Below are 21,072 nucleotides of genomic sequence, written 5' to 3'. Positions count from 1 at the left end.
CGCGGGGACTGGACGGGTTGAGTGTTGGAGCCCTCTGGTGGGTAGCAGTGGCCACACCCCCTGCAGGGCCTCAGGCCGACACCATGATCCCTGCTGCAGCTGAAGGACTGGGTGCAGAAGCTCCTGATGACCCTCCGGGACCCGTCGCTGCCGCTGCTGGAGCTGCAGGAGACCATGACCAGCTTGTCGGGCCGCATCCCCGCCCCCGTGGAGAAGGCGGTCCGCAGGGTGATGGCCCAGTACGCCAGCAACATCACCTCGGTGCTGTGCCAGTTCCCCAGCCAGCAGGTGCGTGCCCTGCAGCCAGCCCCGCCGGGAACTCCGCTCCCGGTCAGTCTGACATCTGGCCTCTGATCAAACGGGGCTTCGTGAGACCCACGTACAGCCCAAGATGCTGTTTTCTTTCACGCCTTCTCTGCAGAATCCCAGCGTGTCCCCCAAAGCAACAGCTGTTTAGATGAACATAAGCAATCATTAGCCCTCCCTCCATAAAACTTGGATTCAGAACAGGAGTGAGCAGTTGCTGCAGATAGAGTGAGCATTTTCCAAAACTCCACTGGCTGAAATAATAGAGGAGACTCTGAGTTTTTCTTGCCAGTTTGTAGCATTGATCCTCCCCGTCTGCTTTGTGTAAGGGGGTAATCTTGGGGCTTTTTGTGTAAATACTATTTTTTAAGAATGGAAACCACTCCAGGGTGGTATCAAAAGTCTCTAATAATTCTACGTCGGCCTCATTTTGTTCTTTTTTGAGTGGAGGATGCTTTTATCAAGCATTTTAAAGGAAATCTGCATTAGGAAGAGTCCCCTCTGCCTGTTTACCTTCGTGCCCTCTGTCTGGTTAAAAGGGTTTCCTGCCACCGTCATCTCCCCACCCACATGTTAGTGATTTGGGAAGCTAGAGATCAGGGTAGGTCAGTTTATTCCCAGAGTCAACCTCTGGGTTGGAATATTGTTCAGCCGTGAAAAGGAGTGAAATACTGATCCGTGCTCCTCCATGGATGAACCTTGAAAACATGACGCTCAGTGAAAGACACCAGTCACCAAAGACCACATGTTCCCTGATTCCATTTATAGGAAACGTCCGGAGTTGGCAAATCCATGGAGAAAAGAAAATAGATGAGTGGTTGCAGGAGGAATGGGGAGGGACTGCTGTGGGTTAGAGGACTTCTTTTGGGGGTGGTGACAATGCTCTAAAGTCAGATAGTGGTGATGGTTGCGCAGCTCTGTGAATATACTACCAACCACTGAATTAACTGTATATTTTAAAAGGAGGGAAGGGAATATAACGGTGTAGAAATTTGATCTCAACTGAAAAATTCATGCAAACAAAGCTCTAAAGGACCCTAGTTGAGACAAACACGTGTTGGAATTTGTCATTGATGTAGGTTTTGCATCAAATGTATTTTTGTTGCCACAGACAATAGGGCGATGGCATGGAATCTAATTGTAAAAATAGGACCCCCATCCAACCCAACACTTTCATGCTCCCTGGGGTTGGAAATTACTTTCTGTTTCTCCAGAGCCTTCGTATTTGTGGAGAGGGATGATACGAACATGTGTATGTCTTAATGTGATTGTTACCATTGTGAGCTTTTGAATTTTCAAGCCATACATTGAGTGGCACGCACAGAGCTGTTTCTGGGTGGCCAGCGTGTTACTGAGTCCGAGCTCATTCTGCTCGCTGCACGGCAGGCCAGTAAATCAGGAGACACGGTGTTGGGGCAAGGAATCAATGACTTTATTCAGAAAGCCAGCAGATTGAGAAGATGGGGGACTAATGTGCTAGAGAACCATCTTCCTCAAGCCAGAATTTAGGCTCCTTTTATACTAAAAAGGGGGAAGGGGTGTGGTTGGTTGTTGCAAGCTTCTTGGTGTCGGAATCCTTTGTTCTTGCAGCTGTCCATGTGGGTCAGGTCATGGTGTCCCTATAAACCTCCAAATGTTATTTTCTATTCTGTAACTTGTTTTCTCTGTATGAATGGGAAAGTGTTATACCCTTAAAGGTCAGAGCCTTGAGAAGGGGCTCTCCTATATATTTCAGGTTCTAGGCAACATTCTTTTACAAAAGGTGCAGAACCAGCAGGACTCAGCCCAGGAAACAGAGCACAGGGTTAGAGCTAAAGGAACGGACCTCATATGGAGTCAGATTTGTTCTTCCCTACTACAAAAGGGCACTGAGGGTGGAAACATTAATTTTTGAATGAGCTTTGGGTGGGATCCTCATGGAAGCCTGTGGTGGGTCCTCCCGCTGACTTCTGTGTGGCAGCTGGATTGTGTGGTTGTGGGTGGCCAGACCTGTCCTGTTTTTCTGTCCAGATAGCCACCATCCTGGACTGCCATGCGGCCACCCTGCAGCGGAAGGCTGACCGCGAAGTCTTCTTCATGAACACCCAGAGCATCGTGCAGCTGGTCCAGAGGTGAGTCCTGGGCCCTCTGTGGGGAATGGTTGTCACACTCACTGGTCCAGGTCTTGCCCCAGGGTGATGCTCTTTTAAGGCCAGGTTCAAACCGAGAGATGGTGCGTGGGGTCCGAAGCCGCAGTTATAGCCCTGGCACAGCCTTTCCTAACAGCAGCCCTTGACTTCTGTGAATCTCAGTTTGCCAGTTTGTAAAATGGAAATAAAAACACTTCACCCACGATAAATCATCTTGAGTTACAAGCAGATTAATTTTTGTGAAGTTCTGACACGTGATGGGTCCTTGTGGCACCGTTGATTATGAGACAATGGGGTGAAATGGCTTCATGGGCCATAAAGGATGATACACCTTATCTCTTGCGGTTTTGGGAGATTGTTGCAAAGAAGGAGTGGGTGAAGAATATGTATTTTATCTCAAGTAGCTCTTGAGCGGGGAGAACTATTCTGATGATAAAGAACTGCTCTTTTTCGTGGTAACTCTATCTAGCAAGAAAGCTTTGCCTCTAAGGATAGAATCCAAACATTCTCAGACTAGAACAAATTAATTCAGCACATATTCACCATGTGCATGAAACTGTCAGAGGTGCAGAGGATGTAAGACTGTAGGAGACAGCCCTGCTTTTCAGGGAGCTCCCTGGCTCATGGGGACTCATACTGACAATATGGAATTATAGCTGAGGAAAGAGATTTGAGTTTGGATTCCCTGCAAAGTGAGAGTTTCATAGCCAAGGGCTGGAGGTGGGGAGATTCCTCCCCCAGAACACTTCGACTGCTAACCTTAAACCCATCCTTTAGCATCAGAGAAATGCCTCGAAGCAATGAACAAATGATAAGCTAGGTGAATTCCCTAGCAAATTTTTTTTTGTGTTAAACATGCATCTCAAAGCTCTGCCCTATGTTGTGTGCATGTGTTTTTTTCACATTATATTTGAATAAAAGAGGATTTTATGTTCCTGTTCTTTTGCTGTCACTTGGTGATGCTGGGGTGAAGCTGGTCTCAACTTCCCTAAAATTCAGCATCGCGTGCTCTCAGAAACTCAATTCCCTGTGTTCTGAAATCATTTGGAAGAGGAAATGGTTTAAGGAACATCCAGGTTACAATTCATTTTTAAACAGGGAAGTGAAATTTACACAGGGATCTTTTGGCAAATGTCTTTTAAGTTTTGTTTTGTTTTCCAAACTGTCTTGATATCTTGGATGGTTAACTGAAAATTTTTGTTTTCCACCATGCATGCAAGGCTGGCCCCTTTCAGCATCCCAACTCTGTAAGTGTTTTTCCTCCTTTCTGGGGACAGGCTGGCCCCCTCCAGAGGTTCAGAAACTCAGGCCTCTGGTTGGATGCATAACCTTGGCAAGTCATTGCTCTCTTTGGCCTGTGGGATGAACACAAATGAACCAACTCACACGTTCCCTCCCAGACCTAAGGATTAGGGGGTGCAGCCTCCAGATTCCTTTTTTCAAATTTTTTTAAATAATTTTTTTAAACAGAGGTACTGGGGATTGAACTCAGGACTTCATGCATGCTAAGCACGCGCTCTACCGCTGAGCTCTACCCTCCCCTCCTCCAGATTCTTAATGAGTGTTTTCTCCTTTTTCAGTCTTAAAAGCCCTGGCTGTAGATGTCTCAGGCACCCCAGGAAGTGGCGTTGATCGTTAAGACAGCTTTCCCTCCCTCCCCAGATACCGCAGCGGGACCCGCGGCTATATGAAGGCGGTGGTGTTGGATCTCCTGCGAAAATATTTACTGGTTGAGCACCATTTCCAACAAGGCAAGAGTCGTCGCCACTGGCACTGGTGACCATCCGCGGGGGCAGGGGGGCCCCCGGCCTTACCCCACGCGGCCTTTTGTCTCCCTCCAGCCCACTACGACAAGTGTGTGATAAACCTCAGGGAGCAGCTAAAGCCAGACATGTCGCAGGTGCTGGACTGCATCTTCTCCCACGCGCAGGTGGCCAAGAAGAACCAGCTGATGATCATGTTGATCGTAAGCAGGAAAGGGCGCCCTTTACCTAGAGCAGGGTAGCTCAGGGGTCCGCTGACTGTTTCCAAAAAGGGCCAGAGAGTAAATATGTTAGACTTTGCCCATGATACGGTGGCTCTTGACCTCTCAAAGCTGCCCACTGTACAGTGCAAGCAAACAGGCGGGGCTGGGTCCCCATGAAACTTCGTTTACAAAACCAGGCAGTGGGTGGGTTTTGTCAGCCCCTGGGGATTATTATGACGAACCCACAAAGCACCTACTATGTGCCAGGTGCTCCTGACTTGAAATACTGACTCATTTCATTTTCCCAGCAATCCTAGGGAGGCAGGTACTGTTCTCACCCTCCTTTGACAGAGCACAGAGAGGTGAAGTCACTTTCCCAAGGGCACCCAGCTTGTAAGGGCAGAGCTGGGATTTGAACCCACAACCTGGCTCCAGAGTCCTGCCAAGCTATTATTAGTCAGGGGACATTGGATTTGGAGGCTTTTGCAGTAGATCTTTCATTTTGCCTTCTTGGAGAAGCATAGAATTTCTTTGTTCTTACTTCTACTAGGTAGTAACTAGCCCTCCTTTATAGCTAAAGATTTTTTTCCCTTAATATGACTTGGAAAATGTTAAGAGGAACAGATCACAGCAGAGACTCGGGCTTGGCTGACAGCAAGAAGGAATTGGCAGATTTTTTTTTTTTTCTGTAAAGGGCCAGAGAGTAAATATTTCAGGCTTGTGGCCCTCTAGCCTGTGCTGAAACTACTCAGCCCTGCTATTGTAGCGTGACAGCAGCCGTGGACAATATGTGAATGAATGTGCATGGCTGTGTTCCAATAAAACTTTATTTACAAAACTGGGCAGTGGGCCGGATTTGGTCCTGGGCTTATAGAACAGTGAACATCCTGACAAGGTAGATTCATAAATATTGATATTTTTGTAAAGAATCATTTAAAAATCTAGTGCGGTATGAGACTATTTTAATCGTCGCTGCACTTGAGAATCACCTGGGGTGGCAGTGGGGAGCTTTTAAAAAATACAGATGCCCAGGCCCCACCCTTGGTTCATTAACCCAGGGTCTCTGGAGGTGGGGCCCAGGCATTAAAACTTTTTGAAAGCTCCTCCGATGGGAATCTTAAACAAAGAGACTGTGTATTAGATAATATTATTGGTTGAATGTTCATTTCTTGGGGTGTTTTAACAGTTCTCCAGTTAGCTGGAGAAGCTCTTTTTCTCAAGGAGGTACATTCTGAAATAGTGGGAAGGGTCATGGTGTCTGCAACTGATTTTCAAAAAAAAACGTGTGTGTGTGTGTGCAGGCATGCGTGTATGCTTGTTAGAAAAGAGCAAATGTAGTATTAGTTGAGCAATTGCTGAATCTAGATGGTGAGTATAGGGTTCTCAATGTACCAATTTCCGTGTAGTTTTGAAATTCTTCATGATTAAATTTGGGGCCGAAGCTGCCTCATGTGATTGCAACAGGCAGCCAGGATTAGGAACTTATTATGCCCAGGGATGCATCCAGTCTTGGGGGAAATTCCATTGCTAAAATAATATAACGCTTTCGAAAGTACGTCCTTTGGATGGAGTTTTTTTTAAGTTTGAGCCTTTGTTGAGCAAAGCACACCTGGAAATGAATGGAAAGGGTCTAGCTGCTTGTCTGGCCATTGTAAGAACCTATTACAGTGATGCAGACACTCAGATGTCTTTTTCTTTGTGCCAGGAGTTTAGGGCATGTTTTGGGCTGGATTAATGGGTGAATGAATGAACAAACGGAGGGTCCCTGGTGGAGAGTGGTTAAGGGTGTGTGTATCAGGCTGTGCTAGGTGTGTTCAGAGGGCCAGGCAGCAGGTTTGCTGGGACGGCCACACCCCTGGCCAAGGCTGAGTGCTGGCACGTTTTCTTGTGCTGCGGCGGAGCCATTTGGATTTTGTTTCTATCTCCCAAAGGATGAGCTCTGTGGCCCAGACCCCTCCCTGTCGGACGAGCTGACCTCCATCCTCAATGAGCTCACTCAGCTGAGCAAAACTGAGCACTGCAAAGTGGCCCTCAGAGCCAGACAGGTAGGGTTGTGGACTGTGGTCCCCACTGTGCAGGGGGGTCACGGGGTGCTGTCCTCCTCCCACACTTGGCCCCCACTGCACGCTGCCGCTGCTGTCCCATGTCTGACCCGCAGGGCCCGGCCCTTGGTTTCTCCCCGGTGAGGGTGGCTCAACCCACCCCCTCCATCCCCTCCTGCTGCAGGTCCTGATTGCCTCCCACCTCCCCTCCTACGAGCTGAGGCACAACCAGGTGGAGTCCATTTTCCTGTCTGCCATCGACCTGTACGGCCATCAGTTCTGCCCGGAAAACCTCAAGGTGAGGCTGTCACCATCCGTCCACTTTGCACAGAGCTCGTGCAAAGGCCCAAGTGGGGCCTGAGGGTGGGAAGCGGGCTCCCCTAGCCCTCAAGGTGCTAGGCGTGGGTGCAGAGCGCAGTTGCAGACACCAGTGATTTAGTGCATTGTGGCCGGGGCTGCCTGAGGGGGCCCCTGGGGAGGCTCTGGGAGAGGTTTTGTCCTGCAGGATGGACAGCGCCTCAAAGCCTCCTCTCCTAAGAGGTGTGATTTTAAAAATTCACATGTGCTGGGGCTTATTGGAAATTGCGGGCACTCACATGGCTGGGTCGTGGCTTCATCTTCCCAGGGCTCCCCAACCCCGAAATCTGGTTCATTTACAAGCTTCCAGCGCCCCCTCCACGTCTGGAGCTGTGAGCCCTGGGAGAGGAGTCACCCCAGAACTGCTTCCATGTTCAGATCTCGTGGGTCTGGCGCACCGGCAGCATCTCCTGATAACAAAAGGACCCACCTCTCTTTCCTACTCCCGTCCCTCCGGCTTCTCTGAGTGTTGGTTAAAACTTGCTTACTTTTCCTTTTTCTCCCTTTCCATGTCCTGCAGAAATTAATACTCTCAGAAACGACCATATTTGACGTCCTGCCGACTTTCTTCTATCATGCTAACAAAATCGTTTGCATGGCATCCTTGGAGGTAAGCAGAAGAGAGGCCCCCGGGACAGCACCAGTACTGACCACGCCTGTCCTAGCTCCCACTGCCCGCCCGGTGCACCCTTAACCCTGGGCCCCATGCCTTGCAAACGTGATCTTATCATTCTCTCTACAAGGTAGGTCCAGTTACTTACACCCATTTTACAGAGAAGGGAACTGAGGCTCAGAGAGGTGAAGCAACTTGCTTGAGGTCACACAGCTAGGCATTGGGAGACCGGGGATCCACATTAGGTCTGTCTTGGTCCAGAGTCCTTGCTGGTAACTTCTGCTCTCTTGTGTGCCATCCCAGCCTTCTCCGGGCAGGGCAGAGTTAAATACTAACTCCCAGCGACCAAGTCTGAGGCATTTCATCCAGACTTTCTGATTTATCTTTGAATATTTTTCTACTTGGAGCTATGAGAGGTGGAAGGAGCCTAGGTGACAATTTAAGGTGACCTCCCTATGTGTCGGGCAGAGATAAGCATGACCAGTGGCAAAATCCAGATCAGAGCCAGGTTTTCTGCTTCTGTTCTGGTCCTCCTGAATTCAGGGGACTCAGATTCCAAAGATTTAGTATGGAGAAAGAATTTAAAATGCCTTAATTTTATTGCTTACATGTTGAAATGATAATCATTTAGGTATTGGGAATAAAATGAAATATATTATTCAACTTATTTTTACCTGTTGCCTTTTTTTTTTAAAGTGGCTACCAGACAATTTGAAATGAATTTAAAATTGCGTATGTGGCCCGTGTTACAGTTCTTCTGGACAACATTACTCTAGAGCAGGACTCGGCAAACTATAGCTATAGCCCATGGGCCACAGCTGGCCCACTGCCTGATTTTGTCAATAAAGTTTTATTGAAACAGCCATGCCCATTCATCTACATATTGTCTGTGGCTACACTAATGGGCTACAACGGCAGAGTTGAGCAGTTGTGAAAAAGATGATGTATTTCACAAAAGCCTAAAATGTTTACTCTCTAGCCCTTTGCAGAGAAAGTAACGTTCTGAAAAGTGAGCAAATTTGCTCTTAACGTCTGCTTAGGGATCACTTCGAGATCGTTCCTGGTACCCTCCAGCCTGAGTTTTCTCAGGTTTTGGGGCACTATGCCCTCTGTGCTTCTGTTTCATTAGGTTTATGTGCGGAGGGGCTACATCGCCTATGAGTTAAACAGCCTGCAGCACCGGCAGCTCCCGGATGGCACCTGTGTGGTGGAATTCCAGTTCATGCTGCCCTCCTCCCACCCAAACCGGTACAGAGTGGTACCCACCTGCGGGGTGCCTTGGGTTTCTTTCCTCCTTGATGGCTGTAGTTCTGTTTCTGGAGGGACCCAGCAGGTATGTCTGGGAACGCTGCTGGGGAGACCTCAAGGACACCACTTCCCCACCCTGGCATCTCCCCAAATCGCCATTCTGTCATCTGTCAGATGGAAAGAACCCACAGCCTACCTCCTACACCTGCACCGTCCAGTCTGGTAGCCACTGCCCACCCATGGGATATTTAAATTAAAATGCATGAAAATTAAATTAAAATTTCAGTTCCTCAGTCACACAAGCTGCATTTAACTCTGCAGTTGCCACAGGCTCACGTGCAGCTCATGGCTGCCATATTGGACGTTGCAGTTCCAGAACATTCCATCACCACCAAAAGTTCTATTGGACAGGGTTGTCCAAGACCACGATGAATAGTAAATGAGATAAGACACCTGCAGCCTTTAGGACAGTGCCTCACACGCAGAAAGCTGTAGATGAACACAGGATCCCTGCGATGATCAGACTGATACTGTTATTATGATCTGACCGCAGGATGTGGGTCACCTCTATGCTAAGTGCTTTCACGCTGTTTCGTTCAGCCCTCACAATCTGTCACCCCCAAACGTGTTCTCATCTCCGTTGTACAGCTGAGGAGCCCCAAGGTCTTTGCTTGCAAACTGTGGGAATTTGAGCCCAGGCTGTGTTCTCATTTCAAAGTTCTTTACAGTGTTTGAGGGCTCTCTGGAGCCAGCAGCCGGGCCACACGTGTCGGCCTGTTTGCATCCTCATGAGGTTCTCACCCGGGGACATCCTGGTGTGTCTTTGTTGCCCCTCACCATCTCCTTTTGTTTCTTTCTTTTTTAAATTGAAGTTTAGTTGATTTACAACATTGCATTAATTTCAGGTGTACACCAAAGTGATTCAGTTCTATATATTTTTTTTTCTGATTCTTTTTCATTATAGGTTATTACAAGATATTGAATAGTAGTATCTATGTGTTCATCCCATACTCCTAATTTATCCCCCCACCCCTTTTCTCTTTGGTAACCATAAATTTTCTATACTTGTGAGTCTGTTTCTGTTTTATAAGTTCATTTGTATAATTTTTTAGATTCCACATATAAATGATATCATATAATATTCGTCTTTCTCTGTCTGACTTACTTCACTCAGTATGATAATCCAGGTCCATCCATATTGCTGCAAATGGCAGAATTTCATTCTTTTTTATGACTGGATAATGTTACATTGTGTGCATGTGTGTGTGTGTGTGTGTGTGTGTGTGTGTGTGTGTGTGTATGCCACAAATTCTTTATCCAGTCATCTGTTGATGGAGACTTAGGTGGCGTCCACGTCTTGGCTGTTGTGAATAGTCCTGCTACACCTTCTCTTTTCCAATCCATCTTATTTCCGCGCCCGAGGTATCATTCCCTTCAGGTAGAGTATGACACCTTCTACTGAAGCAACAATGTCTCCCTGGGATTTGGAGCCTTTTCTTGTACTTTTCTTCATCCCTCTGTTTCTGGTTCTCAGAGGGGTTCCCAAAGGCCTTGCCTGGGGCTAGAATGGTCTCATTAGAATTTGGGCATTGAGTCGATCTTAACATCTATATGGGCAACAGTGTTAGTGCTTTCTCTCTCTCTTTTTTTTTTTTTTGGAAGTATAGTTGATACATGTTACAGGTGTACAGAATAGTGACTCACAATTTTTAAAGGTTATACTCCATTTATAGTTGTTATAAAATATTGGTTATATTCCCTGTGTTGTACAATGTATCCTCTTAGCTTATCTTATACGTAATAGTGTGTCTCAGCTCCCAGTGGGGCCAGGCTGGGCCCTCTGCACCTGTGTCTGTAGACCCAGACACGCTGTAAATTGGGTCATGGGACCAGAGGGAAGGTCAGACAAGAAGCCAGCATGGCCTCCTGCAGCCAGGATTTAGTTCCAGACCCAAGGGGCACTGAGCACAGCCAGAGGTGGGAACTCAAGAGCATGGCTGTGCCTGAGGGACTCCTGCCCTAGTTCCAGAAAATCAGCCCAGTGAGGCCAGACCTTTCCATGTTTTTTTCCAAGAGAAGCAGGAAATCTAGACTTAAAAAAAAAAATCCTCAACTTTCCAGTGTAGATAGCTAATTAATGTGTAGGAATATATTAAAGGTACCACATAGTCCAATGTTCATAGCAGCATTGTTTACAGTAGCCAAGACAGGGAAACAACCCAAGTGTCCATCAACAGATGAATGGATAAATAAGATGTGGTGTACACACACACACACACACACACACACACACACACACACACACACACACTGGAGTACTACTCAGCCATAAAAAGAATGAAATTCTGTCATTTGCAGCAAAATGTGGATGGACCCAGAGAATATTACGTTTAATAATGTAAGTCAGAAAGGAAAACAAATACCATATGACATCACTTATATGTGGAACCTAAAAACAAAACAAATGAATGTATAGAGCAAAATGGAAACAGACTCACAGGTATAGTACAGAGCACAAACTAGTGGTTACCAGTAGGGAGAAGGAAGTGGGGAGGGACAAGATAGGGGTATGGGATTGATACAAACTACTGTGTACAAAATAGATAAGCAACAAGAATATATTGTACAAAAAAAAAGTGCTGAATAGATCAGTCAATCTGGAGCCAGAGAGTCCATCTGTGGGCCAAATTCAGCCCATGCTGCCCTGCCAGGGTCACCTTTGCATTTAGCTATCCGGGAGCAGGGGGCCTGGCTGATGATTTCTGCGATATCCAACAGGAAGGCACAGATGGGCCCTGCTTCACCTGGGTTGGGATCCCCAAGAGCATCCCCAATTTCTACAATTCACTAGGAAGGTTTCCAGGATTCAGCCTAGAGTCATGCGCACCACTATGACTTATAGCGAAAGACACAAAGCCTGGTCAGCAAAGGACTTGGGGTCAAGTCCGGAGGACACCAGGCGCAAGCTCCCAAGAGTCCCATCCCATTGGAGTCACCCAGGATGTGCATCGAGTTGTGATGATGTGTGTGCAGTGTCGTCCAGCAGCTGCTCAGAGGCTCACCGCCCTGGGTTTTCTCTGGGAGCTGGTCACATAGGCACCCTCTGCTTAGCACGTACCAAAATCCTCGAGTCCAGAAGGAAAGCTCAGCAGAAACCACAAAGTACAAACAATATGGGCTCAGTGAGCCTCCCTCATCATTTAGGGGATGGTGGGAACCCTCCTGGACTTCCTGGACACCAGCCTAGGGCCAGCCTTTCAAGCAGGTGTCCTTTTCAGGAGAGCAGCTTCAGGCTTCATGCTTTGTTGACTCTTGTCTGCACCCCCCGATCTGATGCACACCCCCTCCTTCGCTCAATACCAGAGCCTGGCTCTAACCACCCAGGGCACCCATTTGGATTTGCTCCTGGTATGCAGTCCTGGGGGTAGTACCTGCTTCAGCTCCAGTACGCTGCTGGCCTAGGGCTCAGTTGTGGTTTCTGAACCTGTCCTGAGTGCAGTTTGATTGAGGGGAGGGGTACAGGAAGCAGAAGCCTAGAGTGTCCTTTAGAACCAAGCCTGGGCCCTTAGCAGGCCCAGGGGCTGGGGCTCTCCAGGAGAAATTGATGCTGGCAGTTCCTTCTCTGTGGCTGAGTTCACTAGTGTGGATTTAGTCTGGGGACATGTTAGGACTGGATCGGTATGCCTGCGTGTACCATTCATTCATTCATTCATCTGTTGAGTTCTTGGTCTACAACCAGGTCTGGGGGAATCAGACAAGACTCCCCAGCCCCCGGCCTCCACCCTTGTTCCCTCCACCCCCAATTCTGAGCCCCCCTCTTTGCAGTCCTGGCTCACCGAAGCTTCCAGAGCAGGAACGGCTCTTGGGGGCCAGATCTGGGAGCAGCTGCCTCATCCCCAGCTCCCTGTCCCCATGCCCCCCGCAGGATGGCCGCCCCCATCAGTGTCACCAACCCTGAACTGCTGAGACACAGCACGGAGCTCTTCATGGACAGTGGCTTCTCCCCCCTGTGCCAGCGGATGGGAGCCATGGTCGCCTTCCAGAGATTCGAGGATTTCACCAGGTACCCAGCGTGGCCTGGTCTCCCTGGAACACCCTGAGCAGAGGGGTTGAGTGAGCTTGACCACCCCCCCACCCCTTCATTGCACACACTGCACACACGGGTTGGGGCGACCCAGACACGTGACACAGCAAGTTAATATCAACATATCAGGGGAAGGGTAGAGCTCAGTGGTAGAGCGCGTGCTTAGCATGCACGAGGTCCTGGGTTCAATCCCCAGAACCTCCTCCAAAAATAAATAAATAAACCTAATTACCTCCTTCCCCCCCAAAAAAACTAAAACAAAATAGTAACAGATTAATAATATCACAGCCGAGAGTGTGGGCGTCAGCACCCCTTGCGTTTGAATTCTGGCTCTGCACTGCTTCCAAACTGTGAGACTCTGAACAAAGTATTGAACCTCTCTGTACCTTCGCTTTCTCATCTGTGTGATGGGCATTAGAGAAAGATCTCCTTCATAGGGTCACCAGGAAAATTAAATGAGATAATACATATAAAATACTGTATTTTAAACTGTAATTCATGTGTAAAAAACAGAGTCAAAAACTTCAGCATTGTTGCCCTCTTTTCAGCTTGGTCCTGTGTGTTCTGCATCAGGCTTAGATTATACTGTATCTTTTTTTTCCACAAGTTGTTTCACTATTTCTTTTTTGTTGCTATTGGAGTAAGATAGATTTACACTGTTGTGTTAATTTCAGTTGTACAGCATAGTGATTATGTTACACACACATATATTGTCTCTTTTATTACAGCTTATTACAAAATACTGAATATAGTTCCCTGTGCTATGAAGTAGGCCCTTGTTTTATATCTTATATATAGTAGTGGGTCTCTGTTAATCTCATGTTCCTAATTTGTCCCCTCCTGCCCCCCCACAGTTATCTTGTATCTTCACAACAGCCTCGGGAGGTGCAGTGAATACTTTTGTTATCTTCAGTTAACTCAGAGAGATGAGATGAGGTTGTAGGGGTCTCCCAGCCAGTAAAAAGGGGACCCCAGCGATGCCCCAAAATGTTGGAATCCTTTCCTTTATTCACCATCTCACATTTTGCTTTTCTTTTCTGTTGTTTTATGAGGGGGCTGGGAGTGATTGAGTTTGTTTGTTTATTTATTTATATTTGGAGGAGGTACTGAGGATTGAACCCAGGACCTCGTGCATGCTCAACATGGGCTCTACCACCTGAGCTATACCCTCCCCGCTATTCACCATCTCAGATCATGGAGGTTCATTCTTCCCTTTTGGGAAGAACCCCATCGATGGTGCCTTGCCAGGAATCGCATGAACTCTGCACAGGCTTGGATGCGCTTACAGAGTGGTGGTTGGGAAAGAGGGAGGGTCCCGGTCTGACCTGTGACCTCCTGGGGCAGCAGCCCCTCACCCTCCCTCTCTGCCCTGCACCCCCAGGAACTTTGATGAGGTCATCTCCTGCTTCGCCAATGTGCCCAAGGACACCCCCCTCTTCAGCAAGGCCCGCACTACCCTGTTCTCCGAGGACGACAGCAAGGTCAGTGTCTGGGCAGGGAGCAAGCCGAGGAGGGGATGGGCTGGGGCCCCGGACCCTTCTACTGCCTACCCTTGGGTTCCTCTCCCAGAGTCTCCGAGAAGAGCCGATCCACATCCTGAACGTGGCCATCCAGTATGCGGACCACCTGGAGGACGAGCAGCTGGTGCCGATTTTCCGGACATTTGTGCAGTCCAAGGTGTGCTGGGCATCCTCTGGTTCTGGGTCCCTGGAGAAGGAGGAGGGACTATCTTGCTGAAGTGTCTGTGTGCCCGGAATCCTGCTGAGTCCTTCAGAGCCACAGACCTGGCTCCCCATCCTAGCTCTGCTGCACCGGTGACCTTGGGCACCACGATAGAACATGCAGAACCTCAGCCTCTTCCTCAGTCACACAGGGGTGGCGTTTCTCTCTCTCCGGGTGTTGCCATGATGAGATGTCACAGTACATACACCACTTAGCCCAAAAGACACATTCAATAAATAGTTTTGGAGTTTGGGGGAAATGTTTTTCTTGGGATAAGCCAGAAAACACAATTTTTAAATGGTCACTTACATTAACAACTGCATATGCAAATAATTGTGGGTTGGCTTTATAAACGTGGTGACCGTTGCCAGCATGGATGCTCACCCAGCAGTAGGGACAGCTGTTACATAGGCTCAGGGATCCTGTCTGCAAACAGATGTGGAGCAGCTTGGCAAGCGTAGGTAGTATAAATATTGGGAAGGTGCTGTGTTACCGCTGGCAGGTTACTTAACCTCTCTGATCCTTACTTTTCCCATGTATACAGTGGAAAGAACTAACAGCCAGACAGTGTGCCTGGCAGATCTGATTAATTTCTGAGCTAAAAATCTCAGCACCCCATTTTATAGACTGTTCTGGCCCCTTCTTGAGCCTCCTTCGCATGACTACCTCTCCCCGGCCAGAGATTACCAACTACTATTCTGACTTCCAACAATATCTATTCTGTTTTTTCTGCTTTTGAGTTTTGTATCAATTAAGTCATACAGTTTGTACTTTTCTGTGTCAGGCTTTTTTACTCATCTTTTTAAATAATATAATATATAAGGGTCACTTAATGCCAATTTCATTAAAGAGTTCATGAAATGTTAAAAATATATATATATGTATATATAATACATATATTTTAAAATATATTTTTTAATGAGTTTTTTCTTTGGGGGGTAATAGGTATTTATTTGTTTGTTTGTTTATTTTAATGGAGGTACTGGGGATTGAACCCAGGACCTCGTGCATGCTAAGCACGGGCTCTACCACTGAGCTATACCCTCCCCCCCATATATATATATTTAATAGCTTTATTGAATATAGTTCACATACGCACTATTCCCCCATTTAAAGTGTACAGTTCATTGCTTCTCGGTGCAGTAGTCCCTTCATCTGCAGTTTTGTTTTTCAGTTTCATTTTCCCACGGTCAGCCACAGTACAAAAATATTAAATGGAAAACCCCAGAAATAAGTAATTTATAAGTTTTAAGTTGTGCACCATTCTGAGTAGCATGATGAAATCTCTTGCCATCCTGCTTTGTCCTGCCAGGATGTGAACCATCCCTTTGTCCAGGGTATCCACCCATTAGTCACTTAGTAGCCGGCTCGGTTATCCCATCAACTGAGGTGGTATCACAGTTCTTGTGCTAAGTCACCCTTATTTTACTTAATATTGCCCCCAAAGTGCAAAAGTAGTGATGCTGGCGATTCGGACATGCCAAAGAGAAGCCGTAAAGTGCTTCCTTTAAGTGAAAAGGTGGAAGTCCTTGTTTTCATAAGACAGGAAAAAAAAAAACAAAACTGTCAGCTTTGTTGCGGAGAGCTACGGGAAGAATGAATCTTCTATCCGTGAAATTGTAAAGGAGGAAAAAGAAATGAATGCTAGTTGTGCTGTCTCACCCCAAACGACAAAAATTACAGCCACAGTGAGTGGTAAAGGCTTAGTTAAGATGGAAAAGGCATTAAATTTGTGCAAGAAAATGTTTTGAGAGACCACTGATATAATTTCTATTACAGTAGATAGCTATAATTGATCTGTTTTGTTATTATTGCTGTCAGTCTCTTACTGTGCCTAATTTGTAAATTAAACTTCATCGTCAGTATGTATGTATTGAAAAAAAATAGTATATATACAGTGTTGGGCACTATCCGTGGTTTCAGGCATCCGCCAGGGGTCTTGGAATAAATATATTCCCCCATGAATAAGGGGAAACTATTATATATTCATAAATTTGTATAAGCATCATTGTATTTTAGAATATTTTCACATCCACCAAAAAACCCTGTATCCATTAGCAGTCACCCCATTTCCCCCTCAACCCAACACCCTTTCCCCGGCCCTAGGTAACCACTAACCTACTTTCTGTTTCTATGCATTTGCCTATTCTGAATATTTCGTATAAATGGGATTTCATACAGTATGAGGTCTTTGGGAACTGGCCTCTTTTACTTAGCATGCCTTCAAGGTTCGTCCGTGTGGTAAGGTGCATCAGGCCTTCACTCCTTTTTGTGGCCAAGTATGATTCCATTTGTGTTTGGCTTTTAATGCAGAAAAACATCCTTGTGGATTGTGGACTCCGAAGAATCACATTCCTAATAGCCCAAGAGGTCAGTCCGATTCTCAACGCACCTGTGTGAGTCCTTCCCCTCCTTCAAGACCCAGGGCCATTTGTTTGACGTTTACTCTGTAGATTGGGGTGGAAAAGATCAGTGGCTAGAGGAGAGACGGCTTTCCGATGATTCCTTCTGTAAGGGGACTGGGTTCCGGCTAAAAATCACAAAACAGGTATACAGAGATTTCAGTGGGTCTTGCTTGATTTAATTGTCTTTTCTATGGATTTCTTTTTGCAGAAAGAATTTCCCAAGTTTTTCACATTCAGAGCAAGAGACGAGGTAGGGTGAAGAGCTCCCCGGGCATCTTTGGTGTTCAGGAAGAATGTGGTCCCCAGTCCTTCTGGTCTCCCCATATTCTAGAACGTGCAGATTTGTGTAGACCCCAGCCTTCCTCTGGGATGGTATTTCCAGTGAGAGCCCTGGGTTTCTATGTGGAGCTCAAACCTTGTGTTTTGCGCTCCAGGTTTCTCTCTCACCTGGATGCCTTTTGTACTTGCTGGTGTAACTCAGATGGTTCTCCCAACCTCTTTTTCTTATGTTCTTCTAGAACAATGGTTGGCAAACCATGGCTTGCAGGCAGGCCCCCTGTTTTTATAACCAGAGTTTGATGAGAACAGAGGCCATGCCCATTAATCACTGACTGTCTCCTGTGGCTTTTTTGCTTCAGCAGCCGAATTGGGTACATCAGCCCTCCGTATCTGCGGACTCCACATTCGCGGATTCAGCCAACCACCGATGGAATCTCCGAGGTTGGCTGAATCCGTGGATGTGGAACCTACAGACCACATGGTGGAGGGCCGACTGGTTGTGACTGACAGTATAGTCCATCAATCCTCTGCCCTTTTAAGAAAAAGTTTGCCCATCCCTGTTCTAGAACAGGTGGGCTTGTTGCCAGCACAGATCCAGGAGGCCACCAAACCCTGTTTTTTAATTTATCCAAAGTCTGACTTTCCTAGTTAAGACTCATCCTTTCTCTAGTTTCTTCATTTTCTCTTCAGTTCGGTCTCCAGCTCCATCAGTCTCTTCCTTTTGGGGACCAGTGTCTACAAGGAAATCAGGGGTTAGTGACTTCTTGGGAAATATTCTGTGCTGTGACAGATAGAAAACAGCCAGGTGGTGCCAGCAGGTGCTAGGAACTAGTTAGGCTGCCCCAGGGCCAAGAAGGTCATGCCAGCACAATTCCTGGCTCTCCTCCAGACCTTCGCAAAATCCCAAATCTCTTGAGCTCACAATTAGAGGACACCATGAACTTTTCATTCCTGAGCACTAAACCTGGAAACACCAGGGGGTGCAGGAGAGTGGGGCATGGATCAAGCAGGCACCCAGCCCAGCACCCAGCTCCGCATGTGCCTGTGTGTCCGTCTGGTTTCTCTCTCCGGTCGGCCTGCAGTTTGCAGAAGACCGCATCTACCGTCACTTGGAGCCGGCCCTGGCCTTCCAGCTGGAGCTCAGCCGGTTGCGGAACTTTGACGTGACCGCCATGCCCTGCGCCAACCACAAGATGCACCTCTACCTGGGTGCCGCCAGAGTGAAGGAGGGCGTGGAGGTGACCGACCACAGGTTCTTCATCCGCGTCATCATCAGGCACTCCGACCTGATCACCAAGGTAGGACGTCACGGTGTGTTCCTTACACCTCCTGAACTTGTCGCTCACATGCTGGCCTTCCCTCCACGGAGCTCCTGCCCTGGGTCAGGCCCTGGGCTGCGTGCTGGGGATCACGGGGTGCACAGGGCATGCTCAGCCCTGCCCTCGTGACTGCTGCTCCAGTCTGGGGTGGCCGGAGGTGGACACTGAAATGGCCTCTTTTCGTGGGGTGTCATGTGAATTCCTGCTTCTGTCACCAAGATCTCTGTGTGGGAAGAGAATTGGGAGGATAGAAAAGAAAGACCCTGGTTTGTTAAGGGGATTTTTTTCCCCTGATTGAGTTCATGATCATTTTCCATTGTTTCTTGCATTAGAAAAGTAATCCTTGTGAAGATTGCAGACAATACTGAGAAGACTTTCAAAAAATCCAGGGGAAGGACCCAGAATCCTGCCACTCAGGGGTCAGCCCTGTTGGTGGCCCTTTTGAGACCTAATTCCATACATAGGGTTGTAGGTGTAATGTTACAGATGGGAGCTCAGGATAGACAAATCATTTAAAGAGTTGGGTTTTTTTTTTAACCTGTAGACCCTTGTCCATGTTAATGAAGATGATTTCCCTCGTGCAGTTCCCTTGCATGGATGTATCATGTGCGTGTAGTGTTTTTAAGAAATCTCCTAGTGATGGATGTTAAGCTAATCGCAATGTTTTGCTACCCCAGTCACCTAGATATTTTAATAGCTTTTATGATCATTCACGTACAATAAGGCCAACTGGTCAGGAGATGGTTGCCACTGGAAAGGTGGTTTGTTTGTCACTCACAGATCCCAAGAGTAGGGGACATGCTGTGCCACAGGGGCCACAGGGGGAACACCAGGGTTGGTCAGGAGGCTGAGTGAGGGGGATACGTGGACAGGAGCCTTTACTGTGGAGTCTGCAGGCCCTACAGGAATAGGTGAGGCAGGGGGGGCAGGCTTGAGATTGGCAATCTTGAGTGATTTCAGCAGGCTCTGAGTAGAGGGGTTGTCCCTGTTGTCTGGTACCTGGCGCTGGAGTGATTAGGGCAGGTGGATGGTGGTCATGAGAGCCTGACAAAGGAGGTAGTTGGGGTGTGGGCTCTGGATTGGCTGGTTTGCATGAAAAGCGTGCTCATGGATGAGTTATTTACTGTCTCTGGGAACTGAGGAACCCTGGGAAGGGCAGCCCCTCCAGGGTCAGCAAGGCCCCAGCTGTCAAAGCATCAGAATACAGAAAATAAAAGATGTGCTGAATACACGCGACAGCCTTTGATGTCCCTTCACCTCTGGAAGCAGGGCTCTTTTGGAGGAGGGGAATATGTCCCTCTCCTGCTCCCTGTCTGAGGCCGGGTGGGGCCCTGCGGCCCTGGCCTTAGCAGCTACCTCTCCCTCCTTGGGCAGGAAGCCTCCTTCGAGTACCTGCAGAACGAGGGGGAGCGGCTACTCCTGGAGGCCATGGACGAGCTGGAGGTGGCGTTCAACAACACCAACGTGCGCACCGACTGCAACCACATCTTCCTCAACTTCGTGCCCACCGTCATCATGGACCCCTCTAAGGTCTCGCCTCTGGGGGTGGGGCTCTCCCCAGGCCCTGGGTTCACCGTCACCGGGACCTTCCTGCTTCGGGGTACTGTCTTCCAGGGCTGGAGACCGGGGTTCCAGGACGCGTACGTGCATGTCTGAGCCTCAGCTGCTGCAGGTGGAGAAGAGACCAGTCGATTAATTCTAGAGCCATATTTCAGCCAGGGCCCTACCCTTAGGACTGTCCCTGTTCTGATAGTCCAGGCTCTGTTGGGGGGCTGCACGTGTGTGGGGGAGGGGACGGGAGCACCTGAGGTCTGTGGCTGAGCCATTCCCCACAGGCTGGTTCTCCATGAGGGGCAGGGTTTATGGAGGTGATTCTGGGTTGGAAGAAGTCCTGGTGCATCAGCTTGGCATATTTGGGTGCACGGGGCCCACGCTGAGCCCCGACTCCACCCGTCCACGTGGTTCCCGGAAGAGAAAATGCATAGGCGTGGGCTGCATGATGGAGATAAATACGGTGTAACGCAGAAGCACTAGCTCTCACCAGCCTCAGTATCCTCATCTGTCAATGGGGGACAGAAGTGTCGGCCTCTCTGAGTAATCATGGGGACAGAGAGAGAGAATGAGCTTAAATGCTTAGCATGATGCCTTTGATGGTTATTAGCTAATATGGATACATGTTGTGTGTTGTCCTGCTATATACGTGCTGTGCATTTTGCATTCGGTATATCCCATCATTGAGCTATAATCAGAGCTAGAACTGTCACCAGCGTGCGCGAGGCGGGTTCTGAAATGGAACTGCTGTGGTTTGGGGCAGATCGAAGAGGCAGTGCGCTCCATGGTGATGCGCTACGGCAGCCGCTTGTGGAGGCTCCGCGTGCTCCAGGCTGAGGTCAAGATCAACATCCGCCAGACCACCTTGGACAGCGCTGTGCCCATCCGCCTGTTCATCACCAACGAGTCTGGCTACTATCTGGACATCAGCCTCTACAAAGAAGTGACCGACCCCAGATCTGGAAATGTAAGGCCGGGTGGGGCCCCAGAAGGCAAGTCAGAGCAGAGGCAGGCTGCTTAGAGGGCAGGACGTACACTAAAATGGCATTTG

General features: G+C 48.1%; 1 protein-coding gene across 9 annotated transcripts in view; it reads left to right on the top strand.

The window, feature by feature from the left end:
- Positions 1-21,072, top strand: part of ACACB (acetyl-CoA carboxylase beta) — a 96,809-nt gene that overhangs the window by 53,307 nt on the left and 22,430 nt on the right. For all 9 annotated transcript variants that reach the window (XR_012503573.1, XR_006727884.2, XM_074356018.1 and 6 more), the window contains 16 exons: positions 100-288; positions 2,317-2,417; positions 4,098-4,186; positions 4,277-4,401; positions 6,333-6,446; positions 6,628-6,741; positions 7,321-7,410; positions 8,543-8,661; positions 12,587-12,724; positions 14,127-14,226; positions 14,315-14,422; positions 16,781-16,837; positions 17,081-17,122; positions 18,234-18,449; positions 19,845-20,000; positions 20,785-20,988. Coding sequence is in view for 7 of the 9 variants with exons in the window: in XM_074356018.1 (XP_074212119.1) it covers positions 100-288; positions 2,317-2,417; positions 4,098-4,186; positions 4,277-4,401; positions 6,333-6,446; positions 6,628-6,741; positions 7,321-7,410; positions 8,543-8,661; positions 12,587-12,724; positions 14,127-14,226; positions 14,315-14,422; positions 16,781-16,837; positions 17,081-17,122; positions 18,234-18,449; positions 19,845-20,000; positions 20,785-20,988 (1,962 nt within the window). In the remaining 2 variants the exon portion in view is untranslated. The remainder of the gene's footprint in view (positions 1-99; positions 289-2,316; positions 2,418-4,097; positions 4,187-4,276; positions 4,402-6,332; positions 6,447-6,627; positions 6,742-7,320; positions 7,411-8,542; positions 8,662-12,586; positions 12,725-14,126; positions 14,227-14,314; positions 14,423-16,780; positions 16,838-17,080; positions 17,123-18,233; positions 18,450-19,844; positions 20,001-20,784; positions 20,989-21,072) is intronic.

The sequence above is a fragment of the Camelus bactrianus genome, chromosome 32 (assembly GCF_048773025.1).
Source record: "Camelus bactrianus isolate YW-2024 breed Bactrian camel chromosome 32, ASM4877302v1, whole genome shotgun sequence".
NCBI classification, from domain to species: Eukaryota; Metazoa; Chordata; class Mammalia; order Artiodactyla; family Camelidae; genus Camelus; species Camelus bactrianus.
This window is presented reverse-complemented; position numbering and strand designations above follow the sequence as displayed.